Source organism: Crocuta crocuta, unplaced genomic scaffold (assembly GCF_008692635.1).
Source record: "Crocuta crocuta isolate KB4526 unplaced genomic scaffold, BGI_CrCroc_1.0 scaffold408, whole genome shotgun sequence".
Lineage (NCBI taxonomy): Eukaryota > Metazoa > Chordata > Mammalia > Carnivora > Hyaenidae > Crocuta > Crocuta crocuta.
Genome location: NW_027527444.1, coordinates 4,857,827 through 4,884,883, shown reverse-complemented (window position 1 = coordinate 4,884,883; position 27,057 = coordinate 4,857,827). Strand labels below are relative to the sequence as shown.

The following is a 27,057-nucleotide window of genomic DNA, read 5'->3' as shown; positions in this document are numbered from 1 at the left end:
ACAGCACACCGTCTGAAGCCAGAGACAGAGGGTCCGGTTCTTCCTCCCTAAACCCCTCCCTTCCCTTTCGCCAGTGACCCTGCTCTTTGTGAAAGGTTCTCAGACAGGAGGGGTCCTCACTGCCACCATCAACAGTGTCTGAATTTGGCTGTGTTGAAAATAATTCTATGAGAGCAGGGCTCCTGGGAAGCCCTCTGGAACCCTCTGGAAGCAGCTAGAAGCTCTGCTTTTTTATTCCAGAATGGTACATAAGCTGCAACAACCGACCAGATACAGCCTTCAGAAAAGGTGTCCACTTCTGAGAGATACATCACGGTCTCCAGTTGATGCCTCCATGAAGTGCCCCACTGTGAAACGGGGCTTTTTGAACTCCGTTTGGGGGTAGTGTAGCCAAGTCTGAGCTCATTCCACTTGCTGTATGACAGGCCAGTAAGTCAAGAGGCAAGGTATTGGGGGAAGGAAAGCGACGTTTCCCGGGAAGCCAGCAGACCAAGATGGCGGACCGTCGTCCCGAAGAACCATCTTGTCTCCGCACAAATGCAGGCTTCCTTGGTGTTGAGAGAAGGGGAGACGGGAGGGGTGGGGTCCAAAGGTGACTATCACTGCAGACATCCAAGAGCCAGAAGGGGTCCGAGAGGGACCGTGAAGCTCCTTTGTCCTTGGTCACTTGATCTTTGCAGATAGTACATACTCCAGTATCTGCTCAGGGTCGGGCGGTTTGTACGAGTCTCAGCTGCGAGCGTCATTCCTTCAGCAACTAGCGCACTCACGTGGGGGCTGAGCACAGGTCTCCCAGCCACGGGCCACGGCCACAAAGGCAATGGGAGCAACATGGAGTCAGACGCACCAAGCTTCCCCGGCGCAGCCACGTTTGCCGAGCGTTAGGATGGCAGGTTGACCAGATTTTCTGGTCATTTTTATTTCCATTTCCTGCCACTGTCAGTGTTCACTCTCTCAAGAATAAATTTGTGCAGGAGCCCAAAACCACTGAGCTCATGGGATTTCTGTATCGTTACTCACGCCTCAGGGGGACGCCTCAGCGGCTGCCGTCACAAGTGCCTTCGGAGCATTTCCACACCCTTCGGGCGCAATGCCACGGACCTATGTGAGCGTGCCATGCAACGAAGTGCTCTTCCTCGTCTCCAGAGGCTTCTCATCCGTCTTATCTCTGCTGGACAAAAGCCAGCGTCGCTATCTCAGTGGGACCGATGGGAGTCCGGGAGACTCACCGACGTTCCCAGCCCCCACAGCTGCCGATAAAAGAAATTAAGTAAAATCTCCTGGAGAAATGAGACCAAAGCAGCGTCCCCGGGCTTTCCTGCCCCCGCTGCCCAAGCTGCTTTCAAGGTTGGGAGCCTGGAATTGGGAGCCGCGGCTGAAGCGCAGGACCGCGGTGAGGCACCCCCCACCCACCGCGTCCCTGGCCTCGAAGGCCCCGGCCGGTTCTCTCCCTTTTCCCAGAAGAAAAGAAGTAGGTGTGCATGATGGCGGAAGGCGGGTCGCTGGAGCAGAGACGGCGGAGGTGAGCCGTGAGGCGGGGAAGGTGGCGGGAAGGAGGGACCCTCGCGGGCGCCCCTCCCCTGAGGCCACCCCCCCCGCCACTGCTCCCTGCCCGCCTCCTCCCACCCCGCCAAGGAACAGCTTTGAAAGTTCCTGGAAACAGGCAGAGGGATGTCACCGCACACCGCACGGTGGTTATTCCAGAACCAGAATTAAGAATCATTCACGTGTCAGGGGCGCCTGGGGGGCTCAGCCGGTTAAGCGTCCAGCTCTTGATTTGCGCTCAGGCCGTGATCTCACGGTCCAGGGGATCGAGCCCCACGTCGGTCTCTGCACGGGCAGCATGGGCCTGCTTGGGGTTCTCTCTCCCTGTCTGTCTCTTCCTCCCCCTCTCGTGCTCTCTCTCTAAAAAATAAGTAAGTAAACTTTTAAAAAAAAAAAGAGTTCTNCCTACTGTAACGGTTTTCTTTTCTCCCATCCTCCCTCCCACCCTCCGTTCGAAACTAAATTCCTGTCACCCCAGGGTCTAACCGTCCCCAGATCACAGAAGTTTATACACAGAGCAGTTGCCTAACATCTTAATGTTCATGTCGATGTGTGTTTCCTGTCTGCTGCCACAGACGTCTGCTACTTAAAGGGAAACCCGTGGGGGCGCCTGGGGGCCTCAGTCCGTTGAGCGTCTGACTTCGGCTCAGGTCACAATCTCGCAGCTTCCTGGGTTCGAGCCCCGTGTCGGGCTCTGGGCTGGCAGCACAGACCCTGCTTGGGATTCTCTCTCCCTCTCTCTCTGCCCCTCCCCTGCTTAAACTGTCTCTTTCTCTCTCAAAATAAACTTTTTAAAAATTTAAAAATTATGATAATAAAATAAACAAAAGGAAACCTTAACTGCAGTCTTACAAAGGAACACTCATCCTGGTATTTGAACTCTACGTAAGAAAAACACAAAAATACCTCGTACTCGGTGAATGCTAGTATCAGTGGTCCACACACACCCTTCTTCTCCCGGAGAGGGAAGTGACGGCAAGTGGCCTGAGTGGGGCCCCGGGAGGGGACGTCACCTGGATGGGCCCTGGGTGGCTGCGGTCCCCTTGCGCAGCCCCTCACAGACGCTCCTAACTCCCTGCCTCTGGGGTTGTCCACAGACGATCACTGCAGGCTCCTGCTGAAGCCGGAGAACAGCCACAGCAAGTCAGACTACATCAACGCCAGCCCCATCGTGAGTACCTCCGGGCACAGGGCCCACCACGCCGGGGCGCGAGCCCACGTGGCCTCAGCTGGGCGCGAACCGACTAGGTAGCTGGTCTCCACCAAGTGACTGGTGTCAGCCGGGTCATCAGGGTTCACCAGGCGGCCCGGGCTGGGTCCCCCCGGGGAAGGGCGGTCGGGGTCCGCCGGTGTGAGGGCCCCGGCTGCAGCGGCCCGCTGGGTTCTGGACCAGAAGTGTGTGAGTTTTAGGAAAACACAGTTGGCTGTGCGCCTTTTCTAGACCCACTCGTTCCCGTTGGCTCAGGAGGATGGAGAACACGAGGCCCAAACCTGCCCCTGTTAAACTGACGGGGGGCACGGGGCAGGTGCGCGCGGGCTGGTCTCTGTGGGTATTTCCAGGGCGGCCCTTCCCCGCAGGCTGTGCCCCCCGGGGCCGCGCTCTGCCCCTGAGAACTCACCACCCCCTGGGGGACCCCCCGACCGCCAGGCTCTCCAGCCTGGCACCCCTGGCGTGGGCCTCTCCCGGCACGAATGCTGTGGGAGCCGGGGTGGGGGGTGACGTGTCCCCTCTCAGAGAACAGACTAAGCGATGCTCAGCCTGACTTTTCAAAACCAAGCTGGAGTGACTCCGTGTGGGAAGAAAGTGAAACAAGGGTCCACAAGAGGGTGTGTTGGAGCACGTGGTTGGTGGCAGAGTTTGGGAGCCGGTGGGGACTCACGGGGGAGGCAGCGTGTGGTCCCTGTGAACCATGCATGTCAACGTGGGCCATGGGGGAGCCTCAGGACATCGCACCGACATCTCAGATGTGTGTTCAGGCAGACACAGCGCGCGGCTCCAGCTCAGGGGGCACACTGGTGACACGCACCTGGCTCGGTGAGAGCTCGGGTCCCCTGGATTCGCCCGGACAGCCCCCCCCCTGCCAGGAGCAGGCTTCACATGAGAACATCCGCCCTGTGAGTCAGGCTGCAGCTGCGGATGGCAGTTCTCACGGCTGCTGGTTCCACAGATGCGGGAAGCCTGTCGCTGGAGTCCGGTACGCCCCCGGTCCCCATATCCGTGGCCCTCTCGGCGTCCAGTACGCCCCCGGTCCCCATCCGCGGCCCTCTCGGCGCAGAGCAAGGGCAGTGCGTGACGTGCTCGCCACGAGAAAGTGGGTTAAGAGCTGGTCCGCTGGTCTGTGTACACCCTGGAGCCCAGACCTCGGCTCCTGCAGTTATTTTTAGGCCGGAGCCGGTTACTTCCAACACAGGTGGGCCTCAGGGTGGGTTCCCTGTGTCCCCATCGTCCTCACTGGGAGCCATCCAGCCCCTCTCAGTAAATGCCCTGTGCAGTGCTTAGTCCTTTGTTGTCACTTCGGATTCAAGCCAAAGCCTCGCCGATTTACAGGCTCTTGCTGTGTAGACAGAGCGCCGTTGCTGGTGAGGTGGGGGCCGTGAGTGCTTGGACGTGGTGCCCCGGGACCCGCGGTGACAGCAGCTCAGATCCGCCTGGAGAGCCGTGTCCTCCTGAGGGGCTCCTTGTCCAGGGCAGGAACCATGTCCCGGGGCCAGGAAAAGAAATAGCACAGTTATTTTCACGTCTAATCGATGAGAGTCCAGAGTTGGGGCGTGCCCATCTCCCCCACTTTTACGGGTCCCAGCTTCCCGACGTGTGCGTACTTGAGGCTGAAGCGGGAGGTCGGTGCAGGAGCCCATGGNCAGGCCCTGCCTACCGGGCGGGGGCCTGGGTCAGAAAGCGATGCCCAGAGAGAGAGGGATTTAAGGTCTCTTTCATGTTTCCCTTTATTTCCTGCCACAATTCTTTCTTTCTTTTAATTCGGGGTGTAAGAATGAAGCGCGGGCCTCTTCTTTCCGAGATAGCTGCAGGACGGCGGTCGTGAGCTTCCCGGCAGCAGCTGAACGAAAAGCTAAGGATTCAAGCCCAGGAAGACCCTGGCTGCGCAGAATAAAACCATCAGAACTGCATCTGCCACGTGTGTACTTAGGCCTCAGTAAATTTCAGGGAAGCCCTCGGCTGGTAAAGAACGTGTGGTCTTTGCCTCGAGACCCGAGTCTGGAAAGCACAGAACCCTGTTTCCCTGCGCGGCGCGGCCAGGAGCCCCCTCCAGCCCCGTCGGAGCAGCGCTCGGACTTCTCCGCAGGAACGGCTCTGCAGTTCCCCAAACTTGAAAATAAGCTTACTCTTCATTCCACTCCTTATTGAGGGAGAAAAAACCGTTCAAAGCTTTAATTCAGGACGTGTTTAGCTAACGTAGGCACACATGGACGCCTCGGGAAGGCGTGCCTGGTCAGACGTCCTGAATAGCGTAAGCAAGTGGCCGAATATGGGAGCCACCTCTCTGGTTCTCGGAAAATATTCACAAGCAAACATCCACATGTGCATATTATATCCTGTAATTGACTTAAATATCAACTCATACGGATAAAATCTGAAAATAACTTCAGCTCCTGCGTCAGTCTTTGTCACGTTGATTTCTGAAGCTACAGCTTCTCGGGAAATCCTCACATGAAGACGTAGTGTCAGGAAAAGTGGCTCAAAAACTCAGGTTTGATATTCACTTGTTTTTAAGAAAACGTTCTGTGAAATTTGCTGTAGATGCTGGAACAGATGAAGGGGGAGACGGATAGGCATCCCGAAGGAAATCATGCGTGCGTGCCCTCTGAGGTTTCAGAGTAGAGGCGCGGCCCCGCACCCCTCCCGGGTCGCGGGCAGGGTTAAGGCGAGGCCCGGTCGGGCAGGAGCTGGGCTGGCTCTCCCCACCCCCCACCCCGTGCTCTTGAAGGCTTCAGGGCCTGGGCAACTGGTCTTGACACACTGAACTCTTGAGTTTAAAAATCTGTTTTGTTTGCACTCCTGGAGAAATTACTGCTGTTTTTAATTCACGTTAGAGTTTGGCAGACAACTCGCACCTAGTTAATAACTGCCATTCCCCAGCTCCTGGCTGGTGGCTCGGTGTGCTTTGTGGTACGCTGTACCCGTGCGTTTAGGAATTCGTCGTGATCCTCCTCTCCGGTTCCCTGCCACGTTTGGTGTCTCGATAAGAAACAGCCAGCCACGTGGATAAGGGATTCAACACAACTAAACTGTTTTCCTTTTTCTGGAGGAAAAAAACAAACAGTAAAAGCAAAATTGTGCTGTTAATTATATCTGGGACTTGGCACCCTGTGGCCCTCGCTTGGCATGCAGTCACTCAGCATTACGTCACGTTTGATTGTCTGGAGCCTTCTGCCTTGGGCAGTCCACGAAGGAGAAGGCCACCCGGGGGCAGGGCGCTTGCACGCAGAGGCTCTCACTGAGAGTGTCAGGGTGGCCGCCAGGACACCCACGCGGGCACGCACATCAGTTCCCAGAGCCAGCGGCCACATGGAGGCCACGCATGCAGACGGCCCTCCTCCTCCACCGCCGTTTCCCAGACACCCGGACGGAGGCCAAGGGGCAGGAGCTGGCTGTCCTCGGTCCTGGAGCCCGTGTCTGTGCACATCGAGACGCGCCCGTAAATGGGACCCTGCGAAGGGAAGGAAGGTGATGAGACGATGGGGAGCAGACGCAGCACAGACTGCAGGGAGCAGCAGACCCCGCGTCACACGCACTGGGAACGGTGGCGGAAGACACACGTCCACGTCCACGTCCACGTGCTGGGGTCGTGGGCCAGAGTTCCTGATGGAGGAGGCAGTGTTAGTAGAATCGTACTTGAATGCCTCTCATTATACTCATCCTGCTTTGGAAATCCTAAATACAACGCTTCTGTTCATTTAGTGAAATATTGGCTTCAGCTAAAGACCCCCCCGCCCCCGTGACCAGCAGGCTCTCTGTCGCCTTATATGTGCCACACGCACAAGGCGCACAACGTGCTTCTGCCCGAAATTATCTTCTGTCCAACAGAATGTGCTCAGAAGGAAGTCACTGCAATTGTCTGTGAATCACCATTGCGCTGATGACACACTGTGCGGCTCTGGGGTCATTATGCTACTTACTGCCTCCCAAGAGGCGGCCACGTGACCGCCACCAAGGCCCGAGCCACGTCCTCCCTTGTCCGGGCGCCTGAGTGGTGGGGGTGGGCCACGGAGACCTACCGCAGTAGGATGCTGCTCAGGTTTTTACTTTTAATTGCACATTTCTCAGTTTGAAAGCAGCTACGTGCGCTAGTTTGAGCATAGTAACGATTTTTAAATGTGATGCTCTCTAAATTGCTTTAGTCAGAAAAGCGCCTTTGAAAAGGAGGTGGGGTTTTACTTTCTATGCAGAATTGTCTGCTGGGAAGATCTGGGGTTTTTGTAAATAGCTGTCACCCCCAACAAGTGCACATTTTGAAAAATCAAAACTCCTTATTTCTGCTAAGCTTTTCGACTGAAACATTTTAATTGGGGCTTTCAGCAAGATTCACGTAATTTTACCTGTATTGTGTGTGTTGTGGTGCCTTTGAAGACGAGGTCCGGCCTTANCTCCCACCGCGCATAATTGTAAGATGCTCGCACTCTCATGCCGCAGCCACCCTCCTCCAGCGTGCACACCAGTGCCCCCGTTTGCTGCCACCGCTCGACATGTGCTTGAACCTTCCTTCTTTTTCACTGTATTGGGAAACATATTCCTGGTAACTTTGAATACGGAGCATTTTAAATCCGTAACCAAACCCGGGTGTCAGAAGAGTAAGCTCTAGCACCAGATGGGAAAGCATCAGGGACGCTGCACACCCGAAGGTGACGTTCCAGCGCCAGGCCCCGGCCGCGCTTCCGGGAGGTCTCCACCGTTCCTTCCGCGCCGCGTGGCGGACAGAGCAGTCCTTGGGGATGCGACGCCGATGCCCTCGTGCTCTGGGGCCAGGCGTGGCCCCTGGGGGGGCCTTCCGCTCACCAGCCCCCACACTGCCTCTCCGCCTGGTTGCTTGTCCAGCCTTCGGTCCCTGGGTCCTTTCCCCTCCGTTTTCCAGCTTGGTCTTTGGTTTTTTTGGGGTTTTTTTTGGTTTTTTCAAATGTTTATTTGAAATTTCAAATATTTATTTCTAGGAGAGAGAGAGAGAGACAGCGTGAGCAGGGGAGGGTCAGAGAGAGAGGGAGTCACAGACTGAAACAGGCTCCAGGCTCTGAGCTGGCAGTCAGCACAGAGCCCGACGTGGGGCTCGAACCCACAAACTGCGAGATCATGACCTAAGCGAAAGTCGGACGCTCAACCGACTAAGCCACCCAGGCGCCCCTCCAGCTCGGTCTTTGAATGAAATGTTACAACTGAGGCCCCTGAGCCGGGCTCCGGTCAGCCAGCACGCAGTGCTCGCAGATCCCTGGCGACTCGGCGTCACAGAAATACGCTCCCCTGTGACAGGAGCTGACCCCTCTGGGGGGCAGGCGGCATTTGTTCATCAGTTCTTCCCGGACCCCAGAGGGTGGCTCGTGGCACCTGACCACCCACAGCCCAGCTACACCCCGCCCAGCCCCGCACCTGCAGCTCTCGCAGAGGGCATGCCGTGAACCCTGCACGGGGCCCGTGGTGGGTATGCACACTGCTCACACTAGCACACAGCCAGGGTGGAGGCCACTCAGGCCAACACGTGGCTAATTGATCCATGGCCACCGGCATCCGTGGACACTGCCCTGGTGGCCCCCAGCCTGTGTTCTGACCACCCCGCCTGGGCCCGGCCTGTTCACTTACCAGCCTCAGGCCTCTTTGATCTGCTGTCTTCACTTGGGCTCCAGCTGCTCCCATTACCTCAAAGTCAGGGGTACAGAAAGCACCCCGACATGGTCACCGCGGCTCTGGTCATGGGGCCACAAGGCTCCGCCTAAAGCCCAAGCACTGCCGGAACGGGGTGGGGGGGNCCGGCGGGGGGGGGGGGGGGGGGAGGGGGCTAAGGAAGACCCGCCCGCCTTTCTCACCTCTGCACACACCGCGTGTCGATGCGGCACTGGGCGCGGGCCGGTCCGCCGCCACCTCCTCCGCGGCCAGGGCTGTGTTTCCCGGGTTTTTACGGGCGTCCGCTAAGCTTGGTCACTGTCATCCTGTCTCTGCAGATGGATCACGACCCCAGGAACCCTGCCTACATCGCCACCCAGGGACCGCTGCCTGCCACCGTGGCCGACTTCTGGCAGGTGAGTCTCGTCCCATTAAAACTTTTCCTGAAGGTCAGATCTTACACATCGGTCACGAGCGATACCCTGGGTTCCGTGAAGCAGATTTAAGCGTGTTTAGATGTGCTCGCCAAGGGTTACTTGATTTCAGGATTTAAACGAGTCCTTTAACATGTTTTGTTATCAATCTTCTTTTTTCAGAGCGTGAGTATGCAGAATTCCCTTTGAGAGACCGAATGCTCTAAAGATCCCTACTTTTTTAGCCCCCTTTCACTTGTATTTTGTGAAATATGAAAAAATGGAATTAGCATTTGAATTCTAAGAATTTCAAATGTTTCTTTATCTATCGTTCTCCTCTTATGAGCGTAAAAACTGGCGTTCACGTTACAGTTTCTCCCTTGTGGATTCTCTGTAATGCGTTTTCAAGGCCTGGCTGGCCTGTCTGCGCCCGCAGTCGTGACCCCAGTGAGGCTCAGAGGGGCCGGGGGGCGGGGCCGGGGCGCCCCGGCCTGTGAGCGAGCGAGCGGGGGTGGGGCCCCCCAGCCAGCGGGCGGAGGGGAGCGTGTCTGCGCGGCCCCTTCCTAGCGGCCTTCTTGCTACTGGAAAAAATAAAACCAAGCAAACCTCACGGTCGTGGTGCCCAGATCGAGAACCGCGGCGCGGAGCCCCCGACCTCCAGCGCTGGCAGGGGCCCCAGGGGCCGGGGCCACCCCCGGCGAGATGCTGACTCTCCCCCGAGACATGCGTACAGCGCGCGCAGTCCAGGCCGGGCGCTGCCATGCACGGGGAGCCCAGTGCCCGTGGGCCGCCCGGTCTGGGGACCTTCATGCCGAAGCCCCACCAAGCTGCGTGAGCCCTCAGTCAGCTCTGCTCCCCCGGCGCACCCGAGGCCCCAGGGAGAACCCGCGCAGGGCTTCCTCCACCCCAGAGAGAAGGACGGAGAACGTTCCGAGACGTGCCGTGGAACAAGGAGTGCCCACAGAACTCCCGTCTCTCTGCAGAAATTCCACTTTACCTCAACCGTTCTCCAAAATGTGTGTATTCTGTGCGGCATTCAGGGCCCCAAATGCAGGCTGTGTCCTTTCTCCCGGCCGTGACTTCACGCGTGTTAGGCGGCTCTTGCCAACACAGCTGTCCTGAAGGCTCGCGGACGTTTCACAGCCGGGATAATTGCTCACGCAGCCACCGGCCACTTCCTGTGGACCAGGTCGCATGCCACAGGCTGTGGGTTTGGACCATAATCTTCACGGTCCATAAAGACTCAGGGACTCATGCACCGCCCAACCCACATGGCGTCGGAGTGGTNGGAACAAGGAGTGCCCACAGAACTCCCGTCTCTCTGCAGAAATTCCACTTTACCTCAACCGTTCTCCAAAATGTGTGTATTCTGTGCGGCATTCAGGGCCCCAAATGCAGGCTGTGTCCTTTCTCCCGGCCGTGACTTCACGCGTGTTAGGCGGCTCTTGCCAACACAGCTGTCCTGAAGGCTCGCGGACGTTTCACAGCCGGGATAATTGCTCACGCAGCCACCGGCCACTTCCTGTGGACCAGGTCGCATGCCACAGGCTGTGGGTTTGGACCATAATCTTCACGGTCCATAAGACTCAGGGACTCATGCACCGCCCGACCCACATGGCGTCGGAGTGGCACTTCTTACGGAAGGGTGTGGTCGGTGGGCTGATCCACCTTGAGGCGCACAGGCCTGGCACTGAGGAGACACATTTACGAAACGGAAGAGAACGTCTCTACCTGGAGCAGCAGCAGGGAAATAATCAAGCACGAGATCACTCTGTCCAGGGAGACACCAGTGTCCCTCAAAGCGGTGCCTTGTGGCCGACAGGCTCGCCCTTCCAGGGGCTGTTGCCACAACAGCGTGTCGAGGCCGCGACAAGTCCTGTCCTAGAGACCGCTTTCACTCTGTCCCGTCCAAATGCCCTTGACCGCGATGCCATGGTCTTGAGGAAGAGAGCAGAGGGAAGGGCATCAGCACAACTTTTCTGTGGCTGCCGTGGCTGCTGTAACAAAGTAGCACAGACGCTCACGAGGCCAGAAGTCCGAATGCGGATGTGGGAGAACCTGCTTGTGCCTCCATGGCTGGCTTCTGGTCATGGCACTGCTCGGTGTGGACAGCTCGTGGAAACACTGCTCAGTGTAGACGACTCGTGGACTCACCACTCAGTATGGACAACTCATGGATGCACTGCTCCCTCTGTGGATGGTTCATGGACACACTGCTCTGTGTGGACGGCTCGTGGACACACCACTCCTGCTGTGGACGCACTGCTCCTGCTGTGGACAGCTCGTGGACTCACTGCTCAGTGTGGACGGCTCGTGGATGCACCGCTCAGTGTGCACGGCTCGTGGACGCACCGCTCCCGCTGTGGACGGCTCGTGGACACACTGCTCCCACCACTGCCCGCATCCGCGTGGTGACTGCCCACAGGGTGTCTGTGTTTCTGTCCGCAAACTTCCCTCCTCCTGGAAGGCCACGGTCGTTAGACCTAGGGTCCATTGTGACCTGTGTGGCCTCCTCTGCAGACCTTCCAGAGAAGGTCCCGTTCACAGGCTCCAAGTGCGCATGGCCCCTGGCAGACGCTGTCCCACCCCGGACAGCGGCTAAGGAGAGTGGCGGTGGAGCCCCTCGTACTGCCCTGCTGTACGGACATGTGGCCGCCGCGGGAGTCCAGAGAGAGGCCGCCGGGCAGGCGGACAGAGGAGGAGGGTGGGCAGAGGGGCGGTGAGGGTCGGGGCAGGTGGTCATCCAGGGACGCGAGCCAGGCCCAGCACGGCCAGAACCCAGAGGCTCGTGCTGCGTCTCCGGGAACCTCCAGGAAGGAGCGAACACTGGACCCACGCAGCCTTTGGCAGCCCGCAGGTGCCCAGCTGCTCGGCGAGCGCGCGCGGAGGGCTGCGGGGTCGGGAGGGCAGGGAAGGAGAAGGTGACGAAGGCCCGTCGTCCGCAGGCCCGGCCCCTGAGGCGGGATGGCGTGTCCTCACTGGGACGATGCCCCCACGTGTGTAACGGGGCCTGCACAGCCTCTCTGAGGGAAAGACACACACGCACGTGTGCAAAGGGGACGTTTAAGTCCAAGTTAATGTGAGGAAAGGGGCGGGAAGAGAGGAGAATGACACTAATTGAGCACTTACTGTATGCTCAACCCTGGGCAGGCGCTTCAGACAGACTTCAGTCAATACCCCCATTGACCCAGGATGAACTTGAGACCCTGGGTCCCCCCCCATGTGAGGTGGGAAGGGGCCAGGGGCCAGGTGGGGGGGGGCAGCAGGGCAGCACGAGGGCGGTTGGAGTTCACTGGGGACAGTTTGGGTTTGGGAAAATGGCACCTTCTGGGGACAGGGGTGCTGACAGTCACAGGAATGTGGGTGTGCTTAACGCCCCTTAACTGTGCGCTTAAAATGGCTAAGAAGGTACATTGTGTGTCATGTGTATTTTACCACAGTCAGAGAAAGCCATGACCCCCTCCTAAAGAAGGCTGATGTCCGGGGAGCGGGGTCTACGTGACCTCCCCAAACCCACACGGCCAGCCGGAGGCACATGTTAATCCAGAGCCGTCAGATTCGGATGCTTGCTGCGACCTGCACTCCTTACAAGGAAGAAGGTGCAGGGACGAGGGTGGGGCTCCCCGCAGGGAAGTGAGCTCTGTGCACCTGTCGGGGGGGCTGGGGGGGCAAGCATTCCCCGGGGGCACGGTCCCCCTAGGGAAGTGAGCTCTGTCCACCTGCCGGGGGGTGTGGGGCCTGAGGGGGCGAGCGCAGCGCCAGCCGACTCCAAAGGAGCATCAGAACAGCTTTCTGGGAGAAAAGGCATCTCCGAGACACAAGCTGGGGAGCCTGGGCTGGCTGGGGAGTGGGAGGAAGGGGTGGGGCTGGGGAACTTAGCCAGTCATTGCCACCCCGGCCACGGGCGCTGCTCCAGCTGACCCCGATGCGGTCCGTCACCCCCACCCTGTCCTCAGGGAACCCTTATCTGGGAAGGGTGGTGGCTGCCTGTCATCCCTCTTCTCATATTTTCAGAGGACGCGGCAGAACCGCGGGCTCTCCGCGTGGCAGCTTCCCCGTGTGCCCACCACGTGTGGGGGAGCCTGGGAGGCGTGGCCATCTACGCAGGAGCTCAGGCCCGTGAGGGCTGCTGACAGATGTGAACGTATTCGAGCGCCCCCGCCCCCGGAGTCGGGACGGTCCCCGCGGTGCGCTCGCCTGTCCCCCACAGGGCAGCCCCGCCAAGGGACACTCGCGAACCTCGAGCCACGCCCGCCCTGCCTGATGAACGAGCTCTGTCAGATGGCAGCCAGGGCCAAGCGGGCACGTCAGGCGCCCGGTGCACAGCATCACACTCGCTGCCGGCAGTTCAGCAGGAGAAACAGCCCTCGGTCGCGTTGTCTTCCACCCTCTGAAGGTTTTCTGCCGTGAAGTCTTAGCCGGGGACGCACACTTCTTTCCAGAAGCCATGGGCTTGGTTTAAATCGTGCGTTTATTTTTTAGTGTCTGCGCGGGGGGGCCGGGACACAGGAGGAGGAGCGGCAGTGCCCACGCCCGGCCCCGGAGGCCTGCACGGGACGGGGACCCGGGCTGCTGTGCGCCTGCCCTGCTCTCACTGCCCGGGTCTGGCGGGGAGACGGAGGGCGGCCCCGTTACTCTTCTGAGAGAGAGAGACAGAGCGTGAGCAGGGCGGGGCTGAGACAGAAGGAGAGAAAGAAATCCAAGCGGTCTTTGCACCGTCCGCACAGAGCCCGACGGGGGGCCCCGTCCCGGAACCGTGAGATCATGACCTGAGCCGCGTCAAGAGCCGGACACTTAACCGGCTGAGCCGCCCAGTCGCCCCTCAGATATTTCGTCCTGTTGGATTTCCGGTACGTAAGTCATAAACATTTAGAGATAGGAGAAAACTTGTGTCACGCTGCCGCACTTGAAGTTGGGGGTGGAAAGCCCCGGTCGGCAGGGGCGTCCAGGGTTGGGGGGTCCACCGGGCACCGCGGCGGAGAGCGCACGGTCCTGCCGAACCTCGAGCTCCGGCCTCGGCGAAGAGACGTCTTCCGAGTTTCTTTCTCACCGGATACCGTGGGCCCCAGCGGCGCACAGGCTCCCCGTCCTGCTTCTAAGTCCTGGTTCCCTGTCCCTCCCCTCTTCCTCCCTCCTCCCTCCCTCCCTGCCCACCCCTCCTCCTCACCGGCCTCACCCCCCTTCCCTTCCTCCTCCTCCTCTGGGACTCACAGCTGGATCTGATGCCCTGATGGCAGGTCCCCCTGTTGAAAAGCGGCCGCCCGAGCAGGGCACTTTACCTAAGGATAAACTGCGTCAGGCGCACATTTACCCTGAACGGTGAACCGCCGGGGGCTCCAGGTGCCCCAAGCAGAGGCAGGCCCCTCAGGTGCAGTAACTTCCTGTCCAGACAAATCCCTGTGGTGACCATCGCCACGGTGACCACCGCCACGGGGGCCGCTCACGGTGGGGTAAGGACGTCCCGTCGGAAGGGTGTGTCCTGACCCCGGGAACCCCCGAGTGACAGGTGCTCGCCCCGGCCGAGTCCCGTGTGCTGGACAACCGAGCAGGCCGTTTCAGCTTTTGAAGAGAAGTCTTTCTTGCCGGAGCAAAGCTATTCCAGAGGTCGGGCTGCTGTGTACGGGGTGCCACACGGTGTCTGTGCCCGGGCTGGGCTCAGGACCCCCTTCACTGCCCACCCGCCCCTGCGCGTCCCGCACCCGCCGCCAGCACCGCTAGCGCCGTCGCCTTCCGCGACCCCGTCGTCGCTCTGTCTCGAAGGGAAGCCCACACCGGCATGTTTGTTTACCAAGAAGCAGGTCAGCCGGGTGCACTGTGAGTCGCACGGGAGACATAAGAGAAATTTCATCGCCCATCACCTGCTTAGATCACTGTCCCCGAAGTGCGGACTTTGACACAGAGCCCGTGCCCGCAGGACAGCAGCAGCCCGAGCCTCGGAGGGCTTGGCGCCGGTCGCTGGAGCCTGTGTTCTGGGCGGGGGAGGGGCGTGTCCCCTGCAAAAGGTGCTGCAGAGCCTTTGGTTCTTTCTTGTTTGGTCTCCCGAGGCCCACGCTGAGCTCAGTGGCCTCTCTGAGCTCACAAGGAGTAAGACGCACGTGCTATGAACCTCAAAAATTGACTTCTCATTACTTAAAAGTATGAGTCCGCCTCCTTCCTCAGCGCCAGGCTTAAGATCATCTCTGTTCAACCTACGACCGCGACTGCAGCAGAAACAAGCGTGCAGTCGGGATGCAGGGGTGCGGCGCCCGCTCGGGAGGAGCCGTCTACTTCGTGCCAGCTGCTCCGCAGGAGTGCGAACGGTTTATGTGCTAAAGAAAAAAAACTAGAAAATGAACAGCTGTCCTGTACAGTAAGCAGGCCCTGCGAGGACGCCCCCTGGCGTGGCTTTGGCAACTCTCTTCTCCGACTTGTCTCTTTACAGACATGTTCAAATGACCTCTTCGAAACATATGTATTGTTTTCAACCAAGCGGCCACTGTCCCGCATCACAGTCGGGGCTGCCGCGGAGGGTGGAGACGGCAGGCAGCCCAGCGTCCAGTCTCCTCAGAGATGCCAGCCTGGTGGGAGAAAACGTGGGCACGTGATAGGGATGACGCAAGGTGGAAAGGGACACATCACAAGAGATCTAGGTACAGGAAGGAGAGATTTTGCGCCTGGGGGGGGGGCTGGGTGCCTGGCAGAGAGCACGGCCTGGGCGGTTGCTGCTTCGGCCGGGCCGTCTCTCCTTGAAGCAGCTCTCAGCGGGGCTTTGAAAGAGTTTGGTTTGCTGAGTAGTTAGGACTCAAAACAGACTTTGGAGGAAGAGGCACTAGGGTCTGTTCACGTGCTCTGACTAGGTCAGGAGGTGCAGCCGAGAGCGGGTGCCCGAGCCCGGGAGGGCGGCGCACAGCGGGTGCGAAGCAGGGCCTGGAGCTCGGGTCTGAGCTGCCCGGGGCCACTCCGCGTGGATGCTGGACAGGACAGCGCTATAAACGCAGTCTCTTCCTTACGACTCTGTTAATGACCTTCTCTTTCCTCCAGCTTCCCTTACTGTGAGAATATAGCAAACCATACATAGAGCAGATAAAATACGTGCTGATCTGCTGCTTATCACCAGTAAGACTCTTAGTAGCTGAGTTTTGGGGGAGTCAAAAATGAAACCTGCATTTTCGACTGCGCAGAGGTGGGCCCCCCACCCCCACGATGCTCAGGGGCCGTTTCAGGGTCTGGGGCCCCCACGACAGGTTTCCACAGGCTGGGGGCCTTACAGCAACAGCAGCGCCCGCTCTGAGAGCCGCGGGCCTGCTGGGTGTCCAGAGGGGCGTCCTTCCACGGTCCAGCGGCCCCGCGCGGTCCTGGACCTGCGGCCAGCGACTCGTCTCCGCCTCGGCCTCACTGGCTTCCCCGTGCGCGTGTGCCTCCGCACAGGGCTCCCTCTTCTTACCAGGCCCCGTCATGCTGGGTTAGGCCCGCCCATGACCTTTCTTAATCCCGTGACATCAGCAGAGGCCCTGTTCCCAAATAAGGTCACATCCGCAGGTACCAAGGGTGAGGACAGCCACCCCCTTCTGCTGGAGACAAAATCGGACCTGGAACAAAGCAATACGGCTTTTCTTATCAAGGCTGCGGTAGACTCACTGGGTTGGGTCAGACAGCAGCCCCGTGAGCCACGTGTCTAAACCACTGAATGCTGTTACCCCCTCGCTTGCTGCCCAGGCCGTGCACAGGTCCCCACGGGCAGCTGTGTCACCATGAGTGTCTTCTCTGCGTCATGTTGGAGAGGGAGCCTGGCCCACGTGGTCTCGCGGGGATCGGCAGGTGGTGCACGTGACACTGAGCAGGCCCATCCGTCCCTGAGCGCGAGCGCACTGTCGCCAGGAAGGGTTGGCGGGACGTAAACACCCCAGGGCCGTGCAGAGCGATAACATGGGGGTGTCCTGGGCCTTCCGGGCGGGCTTCTGAGCAGCGGCCCCAGGGCATTCGAGNGGGCTCCCTCTTCTTACCAGGCCCCGTCATGCTGGGTTAGGCCCGCCCATGACCTTTCTTAATCCCGTGACATCAGCAGAGGCCCTGTTCCCAAATAAGGTCACATCCGCAGGTACCAAGGGTGAGGACAGCCACCCCCTTCTGCTGGAGACAAAATCGGACCTGGAACAAAGCAATACGGCTTTTCTTATCAAGGCTGCGGTAGACTCACTGGGTTGGGTCAGACAGCAGCCCCGTGAGCCACGTGTCTAAACCACTGAATGCTGTTACCCCCTTGCTTGCTGCCCAGGCCGTGCACAGGTCCCCACGGGCAGCTGTGTCACCATGAGTGTCTTCTCTGCGTCATGTTGGAGAGGGAGCCTGGCCCACGTGGTCTCGCGGGGATCGGCAGGTGGTGCACGTGACACTGAGCAGGCCCATCCATCCCTGAGCGCGAGCGCACTGTCGCCAGGAAGGGTTGGCGGGACCGTAAACACCCCGGGGCCGTGCAGAGCGATAACATGGGGGTGTCCTGGGCCTTCCGGGCGGGCTTCTGAGCAGCGGCCCCAGGGCATTCGAGAAGCTCCCCAGGAAGGGGGACCCCCGGCTTCCGAGCACCGCGCCGCCAACTTGCACCCGCCGTCCAGCCCTCAAGGCGCAGTTTAACGCGTGTTGGCAGCTTTGCTTCGATCCAGGGCCGGAAGCGCCGGCTTCCCGTTTGGGAAAAGTGATCCACTTGACACCAGACAAGGGGTCATGGGCAGGACCGCAGACCAGTACTCCCGCGGGACACCCCCGCTCACTTCCGGTGGGACCCCGAGCCGACTGGCTTCCTGGAGGAGGAGGACTGGCGCACAGACAGCGCCCTTCTGGAGTTGGGCGCTGCCCCCACAGGAGCCAGGCCCAGCGAGGGGCACTGGGGGGACCTGTCCCCGGGTATAAACGGAAGCTGAGTTAGCCGGAACTTGCCTGTCCCCAGCAGAACCCACGCTAACCTTCTGCCCGGAGCAGTGAGGCCCCGCGCCAGCCACCGCGCACAGGTGAGGCCCCGCAGGCGACGCGCTCGGAGCCGCCAACCGCCTTGTGATGCTGCCGCCGAGCGGGCCGCCTGTTTGTTTGATTTAGTAAATTCCCCTCCCTGCTCCCGCACACAGTGACCTAAAAAGAAATATTATCCCCAAGGGTGCCTTTGGGATTGTTTATTTAAATTAAGTTTCATTTGGATTTAATCTTAACCAAGTCTTCAGAGAGCCGGGCGGGCCCTGAATGAAAGCGCCGCGTGCGGACCAATGAGCGGGGCCGCGCGGCTGGAGACCCCTCTGCAAGTGAGGGCTTCCTAACGTCACACTTGGGTGGCACAAGCCGAGTGTTAGATGATTAGTTTATGGTCTAGATCATTGTATTTTTATTACACTCATAAAATCTGTGTTTCTCCTCATTTTCGTAATGGCCTCAATGAGCTTCTCCAGCTTCTAAAGACACATTAAACCGTTATGTGCTGGAAGGGCCAGTTCAGCGGGCAGGTCGGGGGGCCTGGGGGCTGCAAGAAGGACACATGCCTTGAATGCTCATCTCGTTGTGAGATTTGCACCTCGGAAAATGCAAGTGTGTGGGTTGGGGCACAATTCATATTTATTTGTGGGCGTTTTCATGAACACTGCAGTGACTTCCATTAAATTCCAATATAAGCGATACATGAGGAGGATCCTTAATGGTACCAACTGATCTCACCACGCGGGAACATAAGTCAGTGTGGAAAGAGGAAAATATCCTGGACACGACTGTTTTTTTTTTTTAATGTTTTATTTATTGAGACCAGAGAAAGAGAGAGAGAGAGAGAGCATGAGCAAGGGAGGATCAGAGAGAGAAGGAGACACAGAATCAGAAGCAGCTCCAGGCTCTGAGCTGTCAGCACAGAACCCAACGCAGGTCTCAAACTCGAGAACCGTGAGATCATGACCTGAGCCGAAGTCGGACGCTTAACCGACTGAGACACCCAGGCGCCCCAGGACACGACTGTTTTTAAAACACAACTGAAAGGGGCGCTTGGGTGGCTCAGTCAATAGAGCGTCCAACTTCGGCTCAGGTCATGATCTCACGGTTCGTGGGTTCAAGCCCCGCGTCAGGCTCTGTGCTGACAGCTCACAGCCTGGAGCTGCTTCGGATTCTGTGTCTCCCTCTCTCTGCTCCTCCCCGCTTGCTGTTGGTCTCTGTAAAAAATGAACTAACATTTTAAAAATGCTTTTAATAAAAATTAAAAAATAAAATTCAATTTAAAAGGGGTTATTAATTACACGAATATGAAAGAAAAGCATTTTATATTTGAGATATGTGGACTTTTTAGAAGAAATTTTTAATTGAGTTGTCATTTCTATATTTAAAAGAAATAGGGAGCACCTGGGTGGCTCAGTCAGTTATGCATCTGACTTCGGCTCAGGTCATGATCTCATGGTTCTTGAGTTTGAGCCCCATGTCGGGCTCTGTGCCGACAGCTCAGAGCCTGGAGCCTGCTTTGGATTCTGTGTCTCCCTCTCCCCCGCCCCTCCCCTGCTCGCTCGCTCTCTCTCAAAAATGAATAAACATTTTAAAATTTTAATAAAAGAAATCAAAGTTCTCTTAGCTACTGCGCTTACGTCTAAATGCGTTACTCATAAATACTTCTGTGACGTTAACACAACCCGTGGCAGGAAGAGCAGACTCCTCTTCACTCTGTAACTTAATCTGCTAATAAAAGTGGGTACTGCCGCCTCAGCGTAGCCCATAGAATTAATGGTTTCGTAATTGTGCTCCAGGTGTTAACACACAGGCCCACAGCCACAAAGCCAGGAGCCGGGTTTAAGTCCCCTGCGGCTTCTCCACATTTGAATGTCCGTCCACTGCTTCACTGTTCTCGGAGATGCCTTGTCACGTGGCCGTTAGGAATTATTAAATCGGTGTTGCTTTCATAGAACAGCGCTGGTACATTGTGTGTAAGTAAGTGACATCCCAGCGACTGCTTTCAGTGACGCACTTTGAACAGAGTCCTCGCAGAGCCTGCCTCTGATGGCACAAAGCAAAACTATCACGCAGAATAACGATGGCGTCGACCAGTTTCGGCTTGTGCCCTACGGAGGAGGGACGTTTCCCTAGAGGCGCCGGCCCGCCCGCCGCTGGGAAGGCCTCAGATGCCCTGGTGCCTGTTTCGGGGTGCGTTACGGAAAGTGCCCTTTACAGATGAAAAGTCGGGAGGCCAAACGGCTGGACGTGGATTTGAAGAGGTTTTAAGAGGCACGGAATGAATCGCTGGTGGTGGTTTTGTTTAATATTTCACGGAACTTGGAGGCCGCGGGGCCGGTGTGTTCAGAGGTGGTGTAAGAGCGTCCAGCCTGTGCACGGTGCACACCTGGCCCATGTCTCTGCGCCCCGTGAGCACACGTGTCCCGTGGGGGGATCAGCCTGTCACACGGTGGCCGTGGGCCTTTCTCTGTCTGCAGATGGTGTGGGAGAGCGGCTGCGTGGTCATCGTCATGCTGACCTCCCTCTCGGAGAACGGCGTCCGGCAGTGCTACCACTACTGGCCAGATGAAGGCTCCAACCTCTACCACATCTACGAGGTACGGCCCAGAGCGCCGCCCACAGGCCCCAGAGCAGCATCCCTGGTGGGAGCCGCCCGTGGGAAGGCCGGCGGGCGGGCAGGCGGCCCCGGGGCCCCGGGGTCCCCAGATACCCAGACCCTCCCAGCAGCCGTGCCGCGGCGCCTCCGGCTCTGCCGTAATGGCACGGTCTTCACCTTTAAAGTTTCTTGAGTCCAAACCCAGACAGAAAAGACCAAACATTTACCTCCCGGGGAGGCCCATTGAGCCGGGCCCTGAGGAATAGAGGGTCCGTTTTAGGAAGGGCTAGCTCAGTGGTCCCTGCCTGGCATTCAGGGGCTTGTGTCTGAGACTGGCCCTTCCTCGGGGGCCGCCCGGTGGCCAGCTTCCTTCTCTTGCCGGACTTTCTACCCACATCGACAAGGAACCAAGCAAACACGGGCGGCTCAGCAAGTGCCGGTGTGCATCCGTTGTTTTGCATTAAAATTCGTCTGAATCCCAAAGGCCCGTGGCGGAAGCGTGAGGATTCATCCTAAAGCCCGCAGTCGTGGCTTTTAGGGGGCTGAGAATGGCCTTGACCCTGAGGAACGCCAGGTCTTGGCTTCTGTGTGAATCCTCTGGTCTTCTCTCCACTGCAGTGAAATTTAAGTTATGGTGGGACCCACTGGTATTTGTCCGAAAGTACGGTTGTTCTTGAAGGTTTATACGGCTTAGAAATACAAGACAAAAGCTGGGATAGCTTTGAATCCAAACACATTTTTCTGGTAATTTGACTAGTGCAGCTGTGACATCAAAACGCACAAAGTTATCTTTTGCATAAACTCTGTTAAAACTGAGTCAGTGGGAGGGGACGTCCCATCAGCTGTCAGCCTCCCCCAGGGGATTCGCCCTTGGCTCCTCCAAGTCCCTCCGTGTCTGGACGAGGCTTTATGTTCCCAATGCCCTCCCCCCAACCCCGTCCAGGTGAACCTGGTCTCTGAGCACATCTGGTGTGAGGATTTCCTCGTGAGAAGCTTCTACCTGAAGAACCTTCAAACCAACGAGACGCGCACCGTCACCCAGTTCCACTTCCTGAGCTGGTGCGACCGCGGGGTGCCTTCCTCCGCGAGATCCCTCCTGGACTTCCGCAGGTACGACCGACGGGGCACCAGGGGTTAGTTAGCGCATTCGCAGTGCGGGCGTCGGGTAGGAGGGGACGCGGTGTGGCCACAGCTCTCCTGCGTCTAAGAGGCCGTTTGCTATAAGACACGCCACCTGTTTTATATTTGTATATGTTATAAATATACAACTGACCCTTGAGCAACATGGCGTTGTGCACGGAGCCACACACACAGTTGAAAATACACCTTTAACCTTTGACTCCCCTGAAACCTAGCTACTGACAGCCCGCTGTACACCGGAAGCCTTATCGATGAACTAGAGTCAGTTAACAATATTTCGTGTATCCTGTGTATCATGCACGGCATTCTTACGGTGAAGTGCGCTGGAGAAAAGAAAACGTGATTAAGAAAATCCCCGGGAAGAGACCATACATTTTCAGCGCTGCCTTGTATTTATCGAACAAAAATGCGCACATCAGTGGACCCACACAGCTCAACGCCATGCTGTTCAGGGTCAACTGTATTTACATGATATATGAGAGAGGGGAGGAGAGGGGAATTATATTGATGGTACATATTAACCGCAAGATGTTTTCCGGTTTTAGAGGAGTTAAAATGGGGAACAGAGATACCTTAGAACTGTGGAAATAAGGTCGTCATTTCTGATTAGATTCTCTAAGTGGTAGCGTCCTAGAGTTTATGCCTCAACGGGTGATGATGAGGAAAAGGTAGATGGTTAGCTTGGAGACTTTCTGGTTGGACACAATGAAGCGACGTAACAAGTGTGGGCCCAGATTCTACCCCGGATGACCTTGGACCTCGGGCAGGGGAGCCTGGATGGAATTAGCGCATGACCATGTGTATTTTAGCGCAATTTGAAGCCAACAGTCTGAAAACATCCAGTCGTTGTTCACACCGTGGTTAGCCGGTCGCCGAGGGGGCTGTGTTGCTTACAAGTGTATTTATTGACCTGTGGGTTGAGTGCTGGGCGCCATCTTTCAGGAAGGCAGTAACGAGGCAGAAAAGGGGGAATTGTCCTATGGAAGCCTGACTGTCCATCAGGTTCGGCGATAGCGCCAGGTCAGCACTGGCCACAGTACAGGGGTGCAGCAGCACCCGCCAAGCACATGCGGGTCTCGAGCAGCACGTGAAGCACGCTAAGCACGCTCTCCGTTGCGCAGAGCCTCCCTTACACATCACTGGTGGGAACCTACCTAGTAACAAACTCAGACAAATATCCAAAACAAGGAATTAGGAGATTAGACACGCCTTGACCCAGCATCGTACACAGTCGTGAGGTGGTTTGTGCCTTCAGGGTGTTCATCCTGGAATGCACAGTGTCGTTGGAGAGAGGGGCTTTCAGGCTTCTCTCTGGATTGCTTGAATTTCTGAGTGAGGCATTCTCAAGGTTATTATGATACTGTTTCTTTTGCCTTTAAGTCTACTTTGAAAAGCAGAACAAAAATTTTTTTTATTCGAATGGTTCTTTGGATCAAAGAGCATGTGAAAGCTCAAGGAGAGACACGCACCAGGCGTCACGGCCGAGGTGCACGCTTGGGGACCGCCCCTGCCCCGTCACCTCGCCAGGAGAGGTGGAGGGCGCACGCTGCGTCCAGTCCTGCACACATCCCGGAGCCCCAGCCCCACACAGTTCCTTCCCGCCCCATCCCAGCTTCCTGGCTATTTTATACGCTTTCGTAATACAAATTCATTTCTGAAGACGTGCTATCTAAAAATCTCACCTAGGGCACATTTCCTGGGATAGAGCCTTCAAAATAGAGTCATTACTGGCAAAATGGATGTGGCTACACAGATAGCACTTCATTTGGACCCCTGTCTCTATGCTCCCGCGGTGTGTTTGTACATATATGCATATGGGCGCCCGTCCGCGTCCGTATCCATATATGGACCTGAACAATACACGGCCAGCCATCCTGCTTATCACCTGCCATGGAAAAACACCGATCGCCCAAGTTCCCTTTCCCCAGAGGCTTAGGAGATAAGGCTCCAGAAGGTTTCTGTTAAATCGAAATTTGCAAGTCTATTCACACCCGGAGCTTTGCCGGCTTGCCTCATTTGGCACCACCCAGGCTTCCAGACCCGCCTGCCCGTCAGGGACTAGCCCGACAAAGGGCGTGAGCCGCCACGATCTCGGGAGCGTCGTGCTCAGGCACGGATTGCTGCTTTGCGGTTTTCTGGGGGAAAGAGCCGCCCAAAGCTCAGCCACCGGAAAGGGGCGCCGGCTTCTGAAGACACTGGTCACCTTACGCACAGGTTTCCTCCCCCGCCCCGCACGCTCGCCCCGCCTTCCCTCGCTCCGGCCAGTGTGTGCGTCAGGCACTGGGATGTGTAATTACACACTTCTGGAGCCCAGAGGGAGCACATTTACACTTTAAAGAGAAACTGCCGAAGCTGAGATCATTAGCATCACATGTGAGGGCTTTGCTTTTAAAAATTATCTCTCTCTCTCTCCCTCCGTCTCTCTCTCTGACTCTCTCACTTCTTGCTGTGTGCAACGGCACTCCCAACGCTGATCCCTGTAGAAATGGACAGACCCTTACTTTGCCAGCTAATGAGCGGTGGCCAGTGTCATTTTTGTGATGTTGCAGCTAGTAATATGAGCCCAGTTGCATAGTCACAAAAGTGATCATTGGAGGCTGTGACTCTGCTGCCCGGCAGTGTGGGGAGCCCCCTTCCTGAGCCTCTCACGACCTCTGACCTTTGCTCGCTGTGGGTTGCATGCCGGCTCCTTCTCCCTCAGTGACCCGGGGGTCGGTTTGTATTACTAATCGTTCTTTCTCAGTGAATGCCTCCTGTTGAAATATATCTAATATCCATTTTTCTCCATGTTTGCAACCGTTTGCTTACTGATGATTTGTTCTAATCGAGTGAAACAGGACAGCTGTGTCTGGCTCACCTTCATGAATAACCCGCGTCTCTATCTTGGGTCGACCAGGTGAATGAACGCTTTTGTTGACGATGGGATGCGCCCGCCCTTCTATTTGTGACGGTTTCCGTCGCGATGAGACAAGCACGTGATTTTTCGTAAATAAAATTCTCAGCCACGCGGCTCATTGTTTCCACGNGCACACACAGTGTGTACATACATGCACACCGTGCGTACACACACATGCACACAGGACACATGCACACACAGTACACACGGGGCACACACGCACACAGTGCATACACACACATCCACCCGGTGCATGCGCACACAGTGTGTACACACACGTGCACATTGTGAGTACACACACGCACACAGTACACACACACACATGCATACAGTGCGCGTGTGCGCACACACAGCCTTGGCTGAGCTGGCGGGCCTCGAGTTGCTCACATCTGAGGTACGTCCTGGAGTCTGGCTTCTATTTTGGCAAACCCAAAGCTTGTGTTGACTTTACCCAAAGCTTGTGTTGACTTTACGGCCCAAGTCAAGGATGGGAGTTTGAAGATTTTTTTTTTTAGTTTTTAAGTAATCTTTACACCCAACGTGGGGCTGGAACTCACACCCCCAAGACCAGGAGTCACTGGCTCTACTGACTGAGCCAGCCGGGTGCCCCAAGAATGGAAAGTTTTAGGAGAAATGAGTGGATCTATTTTCCAATCTGTTTTGTTCTCAAAGGCCCACGAACTTTGAGGGCGCCGTGGCCTGCCTGTGCCTCCTTCACCCTCCCGCTATGCCCTGACATCGGCGCGTCCCTCCAACGTGAGCCACAGCTCCAGCAGAAATGCACCGTGGCCCTGGGGACACCGAGCAGCCTGTCCGACCCACGTTTGTGGGTCTTCTCGTTTGTAAGACGTCGGCGTTCTGTGAGCTGTAACTGCTGCAGGGGCGGGCCTAGATCCCGTGCTGCCCCAGACGCGTGGGTGCGGCCGTGTGAGGGGCTTTTCACGCCTGGGCTCCCCTCATGCTTGGGGGGGCAGGGCACGGGGCCTCGTTGTTCACCCCGTAGAGGAAATTGAAACAACCAGTTCTGCGCCTGGGGCTCCGCGCCTGGGCCGGCCGCCCTCTCCCCCAGCCCCCTCCCCCTCCGACAGCTCCCCGAGGCCAGAAGGTGTGGGCAAGCCTTCGCAAAGAAATCTGGTGCAAGGGAAACGTTCTTTTTTTGCACCGTTTTTCTTACTTTTTTTATTTTGCTTCACATCATACGTTGTAGAAATTCATACAGAATAATTTAGAACACAGCCCCCCCACATTTTTTTCATTTACTTTTCTCTATTCAGAACCATTTTACTGAGAATTTTGATGTACTTTGTAAGCAAGTTTAGTTGTTTCACTGACTTACAGCAGATTTGGAGCTCACACAGTGAATTTTAAATCAGCCCTCTGTTTTGAGTTAGTTAGGGCTTGGTCACGAAATAACCTGTGCTCCTTGTCAATTTTCATAAATCCTGATCTGAAATCTGCACAACAAAGGTGTTTATCAACATGTTCAAGTGCGTACAAAGGAAGGACTTCTCTCTGATGTGGCGCAGGCTTCTGTGCAGTGTAGACACCCCCGACCCACTGCACACGCATCAAAAAAGACCTTTAAGCTTCTGTGTTGAGACAATAGAGTCATATTACATTCAAATATGATGTGGAGAATGTAAGAAACTTTGAGCACTAAACTGCAGAACTCACCAATTTTAGCAGAGTATAGACACTCACATCACAACAAAAAAGTCAACCTTAGGGGAGCCGCAGACGTGTGGCTGGGGTGTGGCGGGGGCGTGGCAGGCAGAAGTCCCAGCCATCAGGGTCCTGCTTGTCAGGGGAAAGGAAAGTTGTGAAAATGTAAGAATTGTTTTTAAAGCTCTGTTTAATAACTTAAAACTGAAAAGAAAAATAAATCTTTGAAAACGTGTGTGATTTTGACTTTCTTTGTCAACTCAGCCTATTGTAAATGGTGCCACAGATCGGGTCCGTCTGCNATAACTTAAAACTGAAAAGAAAAATAAATCTTTGAAAACGTGTGTGGTTTTGACTTTCTTTGTAACTCAGCCTATTGTAAATGGTGCCACAGATCGGGTCCGTCTGCTGTGGCTTAGGAGTTACTTTGCGAACTGGAGATGGGAGTTGTGGTGCATAACTGTAATTTCTGTCTCTTTTTGTTTCAGAAAAGTAAACAAGTGCTACAGGGGCCGTTCTTGTCCAATAATTGTTCACTGCAGGCAAGTACAAGTTCTCACGTGGATTCACACGCTCGCGCCTCCAAAGCCCGCCGGAGTGTGCGAGTCCCTCTCTGCCTACTCAGTGCGCCTCACTGGCGCTTCTGAAGGGAACCAGAGACACAGCCGACATCCTCTAGGCCCCCGAGCTAAACGCTGCTGTGTGTTCACTGCACTCACCCCTGCGTGAGCGGCAGGCAGCCTGCTTTCTCTCCCGAGAGCCACCGAGCGCTCCCACAGCCAGTTCCCAGCTGCCTGGGTCCCGCCGCCCTAGATTTTCTTAAAACCCTTGAGCCGGTGCCTGTGGCCGTGGCCGTGTCTGAGCCACCGGTCCCTCAGCTGCGGTGTGGGGCCGAGCTGCTGAGAGCTGCTTGCGGCCGTAGGAGCAGGGACAGACCGCCCTTATGGAGGGCGGCTACCCCCAGTTGATTACGTGAGTCTGGCCTTTGGGCAAAACCCAAATGGGCTACACTCACCCCGGTAAGTAGCGGTGCTCAGAC

General features: G+C 56.8%; 1 protein-coding gene across 1 annotated transcript in view; it reads left to right on the top strand.

Moving 5' to 3' along the window:
• PTPRN2 (protein tyrosine phosphatase receptor type N2) overlaps positions 1 to 27,057 on the top strand; it is a 639,986-nt gene that overhangs the window by 593,701 nt on the left and 19,228 nt on the right. The window contains exons 16-20 of the mRNA XM_077761727.1: positions 2,643 to 2,716; positions 8,710 to 8,787; positions 20,202 to 20,321; positions 21,264 to 21,430; positions 26,507 to 26,560. Coding sequence (XP_077617853.1) covers positions 2,643 to 2,716; positions 8,710 to 8,787; positions 20,202 to 20,321; positions 21,264 to 21,430; positions 26,507 to 26,560 — 493 coding nt within the window. The remainder of the gene's footprint in view (positions 1 to 2,642; positions 2,717 to 8,709; positions 8,788 to 20,201; positions 20,322 to 21,263; positions 21,431 to 26,506; positions 26,561 to 27,057) is intronic.